The sequence below is a fragment of the Coenobita brevimanus genome, chromosome 52 (genome assembly GCF_032717465.1).
Source record: "Coenobita brevimanus isolate Jiangsu-jjx chromosome 52, ASM3271746v2, whole genome shotgun sequence".
Taxonomy (NCBI): domain Eukaryota; kingdom Metazoa; phylum Arthropoda; class Malacostraca; order Decapoda; family Coenobitidae; genus Coenobita; species Coenobita brevimanus.
This window is the reverse complement of record NC_137005.1, coordinates 19,922,482-19,930,308: the sequence shown is the minus strand read 5'-3', so window position 1 is coordinate 19,930,308 and position 7,827 is coordinate 19,922,482. Positions and strand designations below refer to the sequence as shown.

General features: G+C 45.0%; 1 protein-coding gene across 1 annotated transcript; it reads left to right on the top strand.

Moving 5' to 3' along the window:
• The first annotated feature begins 256 nt into the window (after positions 1–256).
• On the top strand, positions 257–5,624 carry LOC145400501 (uncharacterized). Its single transcript, XM_080273025.1, has 4 exons — positions 257–382; positions 1,634–1,875; positions 2,206–2,583; positions 5,618–5,624. The coding sequence occupies exons 1-4, from the start codon at positions 257–259 to the stop codon at positions 5,622–5,624; spliced, it is 753 nt and encodes a 250-aa protein (XP_080129151.1).
• The last annotated feature ends 2,203 nt before the right edge of the window (positions 5,625–7,827 follow it).

Sequence of the window (7,827 nt, the reverse complement as noted above, 5' to 3'; positions counted from 1 at the left end):
GCTGGCTACAGTGAATGTCGAAACACTGGATGGGAGAGGCACAGAGGCGGTGGAGGTGTTTAGAAGAAGGGGAGTGGACATCTGTTGCCTGCAGGAGGTCAGATATAAAGGACAAGGAGTGCACATGTTTGGAGGAGATGAGAGATAGAAACTCTGGTGGAGTGGAGGTGAAGTAGGTGCAAACGGAGTCGGTATCATTGTCAAGAAAGAACATGTTCAGGATATAATAAAGGTTGTGAGAACTGATGACAGAATCATGAAGATCATGGTGGTATGGGGCAAAAAGGCAGAGCACATTTTCTCAGTTAACGCTCCCCAACAGGGAAGATCAGGGGAGGAAAAGCGTATATCACTGGAAAAGCTGTCTAACTGTTTAGAGGAGGTACTGAAGTCTGACATACTTACTGTATAGTGGTGGGAGAGGGCTTTGAGGATGTTGTGGGTGGATATGGATTTGGTGTGAGAAACCCGGAAGAAGAGGAGATGCTAAGGTTATGTCAAGAGTACAATATGAGAGTGGCGAACACCTTTTTCAAGAAGAGGAGAGAGCATCTCATTACATTTAAGAGTGGCGAAATGGAATCAAAGACTGATTACATCATGTACAGAAAGTGCTGAGAAGTGGAGGTGAAAAATTGTAAGGTTATACCAGGGGAAGAGTGCCGAACTCAGCATAGGCTGGTCTGTGCGACATGACAGTGAAAAAGAAAAGGAAGATGAGAAAGAAGAGGATTAAAGTGTGGAAGATAAAGGAACAAAATAGGAGAAGAATATTTGAACAAAAGCTTGCTGAAAGATTGGATCAGGAATATCACAGTTGGGACGAAGTGAGAAACACAATAATGGAGGTAGCAAAGGAAGTGTGTGGAGTGACAGAAGGAGAGGGAGACCTGGTGGTGGAATGAGAGGTGCAAGAGGTTATAAAAGAGAAAAAGGAGGCTTTTAAAAGATGGCAGAGAGACAAAACAGAAGAAAGTAAAAAAAAAAAAGTTACAGAGAGAAGGCAAACCAAACCAAGAGACAAGTGGCAGCAGCAAGAGCACAAACATGACAGGTGTGGAGTAAGTCTGAATAGTGAAGAGAGAGTGAGAAGCATGCACAGAATTGCAAAACAAATGAGGAAAGAAGGAAAGGATATCGGTGGAGCAAAATTCATTAAAGACGAACATGGAAACATTATGGTAGAGGAGGAAGAGATTGTGCAAAGATGAAGGAGGTATTTCCATCAGTTGTTGAATAAGGAGAATGAATATCAGCTTGAGGAAGGCAGAGAAGTTGAAGGACCGATAATGGAGGTTACATAGGAAGAGATTCAGAAAGCATTAAAAGGAATGAAGGGAGGCAGGGCTCCTCACCAGTGAACTATTGAGGGGAGCTGGAGAAACAGGAGAGAAAGAGTTGTTGAAGATGTTTAGGAAGATAGTAGAGGAAGGTAGAGTGCCTGAACAGTGGGGGGAAAGCTACTCCATCCCCATCTACAGTATAAGGGAAAAGGAGATGCACAGAAATGTGAGAACAATAGAGGAGTGAGGCTATTGGAGCATAGCCTAAAATGAAAGTCTGGGAGAAGATCATGGAGGCAAGGTTGAGGTAGATCGTAAAGATTGACGAGAACCAGTTTGGATTTCAGCAGGGCAAGTCAACACTGGATGCCATTTTCATGAAGAAGAAGGACTTGTTTCACATATTGGTGGACCTGGAAAAGGCTTTCGACAGGATACCAAGCAGAGTGATTGCGTGGGTGCTGAGGAGGCAGACGGTGCCCGAGCGACTGGTGACGCTGGTTACGGCTCTGTATACAAATTCAAGGTCGAGAGTGATGGCAATTGCAGGAACGTCTAAGGAGATTGGCATCGGAGTTGGAGTTCACCAAGGGTCAGCATTAAGCCCCCTTTTGTTTGTGCTAGTGATGCAGGAGGCAATGAGAGATGCGGTAGGTGACAGCATATGGCAGGTGATGTATGCAGATGACCTGGTGTTGACGGGTGAGTCAGAGGTGAGAGTTGTGGAGATGTTTGAGGAGTGGAGGAGAGAGATGAAAACAAGGGGACTGAAGGTCAAGAGATCAAAGTCAAAGTTGATGGTGGTAGGAAGGGAGCCAGCAGTGAGACCGCAGAGAGGAAGGTATCCATGACAAGTGTGTGTGTAGGGGGAGTAGATGTTAACTCTATGGTGTTCAGATTGCTCTAAGTGGTGCCATGACAGATGCTCTGGACTCAAGAACATAAGGAGAGCTGGAGAGAACTTCAGTTGCCCAGCATGTATTGGAGGGCCAGTAGTGAGGCCAAAGGAGGTAGCAGTGGAGGATGGTGTGTTGGAGATGGTAGAACAGTTTTGCTATCTTAGTGACACCAGGAGTTGTGAGGGCGGAGCAGAGGCGACAGTGAGGACCAGGATCACAAGCACCTGGAGAAAGTGGAGAGAGTTGGCCAGTCTGTCAGTGAACCAGGGGATACCGCTGGCTCACCGTGCAAAGATCTACTGTGCCTGCATCAGACCCGTGATGCTGTATGCAGCAGAGACGTGGGCACTGACCACAAATTTAGAGAGGCTCCTGTTGACTTGTGATTACAGGATGCTGAGGTATATGGGAAGAGTTAAGTGGAGAGACAGAGTGTCAAATGAGGAGGTGAGAAGAAGATGTGGAGTTGAGAAGATAGGGTTCGGAAAATTAGATTGAGATGGTTCGGTCATGTCTGCAGAAGAAAGCAAAATAACATTTTGAGAAGGGCTATGGAGCTGGAAGAAGAAGGAAGGAGGCCAGTGGGAAGACCAAAGAGAACGTGGAGGCAAGTGGTTACGGAAGATATGAGATGTTTAAATATAAGAGAAGAAGACACAGAGGACAGAGATATATGGAGAAGACTCATATCACGTCCAACCCCGGCACTGGGAAGAAAAGGACGCTAAGCGAAGATTCTCTCTCTCTCTCTCTCTCTCTCTCTCTCTCTCTATGTATATACAGTATATAATCTCTCTCTCTCTCTCTCTCTCTCTCTCTCTCTATTTATTTATTTATTTATATGAGAGAGGGAGAGAGAGAGAGAGAGAGAGAGAGAGAGAGAGAGAGAGAGAGAGTTAAAATTAAATGTAAAGTTAATGTAAAAACCCTTTATTTCCACAAAAAGTGGTTATTCTTCTTACACAGTACTTACATACTGACAGAAAATACAATGATACACACACACACACACACACACATATATATATATATATATATATATATATATATATATATATATATATATATATATATTGTACATACAGTGTATGGTTTAAGACAATAGTACTGTACTTTGAGGCAGAGTTGTTCTTGTATTAGCTGCAAGGCAGTAAAACTAGGTTTTCCTAACTAGGTAGTCTTTTATTTTTGCTCTGAAACATATAGGTTATGGAACTCTTTAACCCGCCCCGTCCCGTCGACGTATGGGTACGTTGCAACGATTTGCATTTGCCAGTCCCGGCGACGTACCAGTACGTTTTGCAATTGCAAGGTCCCTAATTTGCACAATTTTCAATTTTCGCGCATGATTTTTCGTATGTATACACGGGACACCTTCCTCTATTCCTCTACAAGATGCCAAGCAGGGACAATGCCTTACACTGCATAACCTCCCCCCTCCCCCCCTCACGCCATTGTCTTGGCAAAGGACCTGTTACCAGTGACCTGGCTAGTAAAGATATTCAGGGCCAGAGTGATTCCCCAATCGATGACAATGTGAAGGACAATGTTTACATAGCATTAGAAGAAGAAACAGCCAGAAATAATGATCAGGTAATGTGGCAAAAAAAGGTCAGGCATGGTGATTAGTTAGTGAGTGAAACAATGTTTATAATGCCTTTATTACTGCTTGAAAACCAATATACTCTCATACTACATATACATTCGTACCAAGTAAATAAATAAATACCGTTTATGAGTGGATAAAATAGTTACCCTCCCATAGAACTCGTTTTTTTTAGTGCCAGCATATTAGAAAACCCAGTTATGTAAGGAGGAACTCCTACCTGGAATGGGTATTTTAAACCTCAGGTGAGCGATTTCTCTATGAATTTTCGATGCTTCTCACCAAAAGCGAAGGTTTTAGCCAAAAAAAAAAAAATCGAAAATTCCTCGGGACTGGGGGATGTCGGAGGTGCGGAAAACCTCGGGACGTGACGGGTTAATATATGATGGCAGATCATTCCATAGTTTAGGACCGGCCACTGAAAATGATCTGGCCCTCGTGTCTGTGTTAACTTCTGGAACTTATATTTTGTTGCCTTGTTGAGCTGCATGTTATATTGTTGACGGTCGGGAGGGAAAAGATGTGCCATAAGAAGAGATTATGATTTTTTTTTTTATTTTTTTTTTTTTAGTTACTGCTAGGTTAACCGTCTCGCGCATGCCTAAGTTTCAGTAAGTTTCACGGCACACGATTTTACTCGACTGGCTGCCCACCCAGCCTGCCCGTGCACTGCTGAAAACATGTATTCTCACCTTATTTTTGCCACCCAAACCTCCATATACTGCCATGAAACCTATATCATCTTATTCGTCGATGATTCTATCTGGTAAGTGCCAAAAAACAGAAAAACATGAATAAAACTATATTAGGCGGCCCTGAATAAACATTTTGCAACGTCAATCTTAGTTCCCAACATCACCATTTGAATGCTTTCCATCATACAGGAAAATGTGATTCGAAGTTTTGATAGAGAATTTCATCAGCCTTCTAATGAAAATATATCCGGTTGTGATACGATTTGAAGTTTTTGAGAAAGTAGCCAAAAACTGAAGCCATTTAAAAAGAAAAATGATTTTACTACAGGGAGCTTTACATCAAAACATTTCTTGCACACCTTATGTTTTTACTTCATAATATTATGTAGATTTTCATAAGCTTTCTCATGGTAACCGCCGTTTTTTGATAGGCTTCATAGTTTCCGAGTGAATCGCAAAAAACGACTGGGTACTCGCGGCCGCATGTCACTTTCATCATGTGCGCACAGCAAACGCTACATTCCCGCCTACTTAATAACGACTTTTTATCAGAGATACTACATTCTTATGTCCTGTACATATGTAGAATTTACTGCTCTTTGTCATGGTTCTTACAGGAATTCGATACGTCCAATTGTTGTCGAGTAATTGGCCAACAAAGTGAGATTACACTGTTCTCCCGCCTTTTCCTACAAAATAAGCTCCCAAACGCATATATTTTGGTAATTAACATACGTAGAATTTTCCGCTTTTTATCATGGTTCTTACAGGAAATCGATACGTCCGATAATTTTCGAGTAATTGGCCGACAAAGTGAGATTACTCCTCTGAATGCTGGTTACTTTTACCGCAAGCGAGAAAAAAAACACTCTCTTCCCCTGCCTTTTCCTACAAAATATGCTCCCGAAGGCTTTTATTTTGGTAGTGAACATACGTATAATTCACTGATCCGTATCATGGTTCTTACAGGAAGTCGATACGTCAAATAATTTTCGAGTAACAGGACGACAAATCTAGATTACGCTTCCGATCGCTACCTAGTTTTACCACAAGCAAAAAAAAAAAAAAAAAAGAAAAACGGTCTTCCCCTCCTTTGCCTGAAGACTATGCTCCCAGAGCCTTTTTCCTTTACAGCCTGTAAAATCTCCAAGGGTTGTTTTTTTTAGTGTTATAACCTACTAGTCATGAACACTACTTTTTTCTAGTTACTGCTAATGAAGCTGCACTTTCTGTCATATGTGTAATATGTAGAAGAAAATTGTTATTTATATGAAAAATATAGGGGTATTGATATTAGGTCAATATACATAACAACATAATTTCGGAAAACTCACTTCCTCCAGGGGTGTTCATCTGCCTCAAGGACCTTGTGGGATTTGAAGATGAGGAGTTATGTAGTGTGTGTATATATATATGCTCCACTAGGGAATACTTCGCTCGGTATGATACCGTTCGAAGCAATCACCCACGCAAAGCAGCACATCACAAACAGGACACATGTGTTGTGTCCCTCCTCATCTTTGCCAGGGCACACAGGGCGCACCAGAGCCTCCTCTGGTTGGGGATCCTCTCCCGTTGATGGCCCAGAGTGTGATCCAACAGCACTCTGTTGTTGATGACTCTCCGATGCTTGGTTGGATATCCTCCTGGTCTTCCCCGGTCCCGTCATCCCGGAGATGCAGCTGTAGGGCCGGGCATGGCAGCAGCAGCAGGTTTTCCCGACGGACCAGGAACTGCTGCAGATGGTTGTCTCGGCACCCTTGCTGGTCCTGCAGGCGATGGTGGCTTTGGCTCCTGTGCTGGTCCTTCTGGAGATGATGGCGTTGGCATCTGTGCTGGTGCTGGTCCAGAAGACAGAGCTGACCCAGGAGACAGTGGTGATGGCGCCTGTGCTGGTGCTGCTGCAGGTACCGCAAGTGCTGGAGGTCCTGCTGGCTGTCGAGTTGGAAGGTCAGGGGCATGGTGGATGATGTGCCCTGATGCGGGCCACTCTGCTTCATCAAAGTGGAGGAGCTTGTCAACTATCTCCTCCACAAGTTCCAGCAGACTGACTGACCCGCGCGGCCACTTCTTGTACAGGGTGAAGTGCTGGAGGTCCTGCTGGCTGTCGAGTTGGAAGGTCAGGGGCATGGTGGATGAGGTGCCCTGATGCAGGCCACTCTGCTTCATCAAAGTGGAGGAGTTTGTCAACTATCTCCTCCACAAGTTCCAGCAGACTGACTGACCCGCGCGGCCACTTCTTGTACAGGGTGAACACGTTGGAAATGGCCATCTGGATTAAATAAAAGGTGATCTTGGTCCATTTCACGGTCCGCCAATGGATGGGGTAATACTGGACCATCTGGTCGAAGTGGTCCACCACATCCATCTGTCAATTGTAGTCCTCCACCATGACCGGCTTGTCCACGGTCTTCTGGACATAGGTTGTCCTCCCATCAGGACCCCTGGTCTTCCCCCGTACCTGCTTCTGGACGGTGCTTGTGCTGTGGAATGTGGAGACCATGCTGACAATGTGCTTGTCCTTCCACAGCAACGCCATCACGTTGTCCTTGTGCTTCGCTGCCATGCCCCCCTTTGGCAGGTTCTTGGTCCTAGTGATGTCCTGCAGCCGCTTTGGTGCTCCTCTTGCCAGGCGTAGGGTCCCACACACATAGGTTCCTGCACTGAAGAGGCGTTTCCACAGGGATACAGAGTTATAATAGTTGTCCGTGTAAATTTTGTATCCCTGATCCTTCAGTGGTTCTATGAGGCTCCAAACGGTGGTCTCCAGTGCCTTCTTCTGCCCCGTATAACCTCAAAGTTCCAGATGTACACCGAGGAAGCCTCAGCCAGGATATAAAACTTGATGGGGTACTTCGAGAACTTCATGGGGTTGTAGACGCAGAAGCTGAGGCATCCCTTCCATGCCAGTGAGCCCTTGTCCAGGCTGAGGTGCTCCTCAGGTAGGTAGGTGTCCTGGAACCACTGAAGGAGGTACTCCATCACCATGGGAACCTTGATGAGCCTGTTGCGATTGTCCTGGGGTATAGTGAGTAAGTTGAAGGCGTGGAAGTGTTTCTGGATGGCCCTGAAACACCTCCACTCATCACTTGCTGGAAAATGGAGTAGTTATGGAGACGGGATCTCCTCCAGTAATGCCTGATGGTCGGCATATTGACCACTCCCATGAAGAAGTAGAGCCCCAGGAACTCGGCCATCTCCTCTTCATTACAGATGAACCATGCATCCAACACAGTCCCCAGGAATGATGCGTAGCTGTTGGTCTCACGGGTGAAATACGTCAACAAGTCTCTGGTGCAAAACAGCTGGAAGAACTGGAGAGGTGTTGTTGGCAGATCCGCCCT

What these genes read in the sequence shown, in the direction of transcription:
- LOC145400501 (XM_080273025.1), top strand. Translation starts at nt 257, where the DNA reads ATGAAGATCATGGTGGTATGGGGCAAAAAGGCAGAGCACATTTTCTCA. An exon ending in TGTCTAACTGTTTAGAGGAG is followed by an intron (nt 383 to 1,633) that starts GTACTGAAGTCT and finishes GGATTTCAGCAG; the next exon opens with GGCAAGTCAACACTGGATGC. An exon ending in GGAGTTGGAGTTCACCAAGG is followed by an intron (nt 1,876 to 2,205) that starts GTCAGCATTAAG and finishes GTGCCATGACAG; the next exon opens with ATGCTCTGGACTCAAGAACA.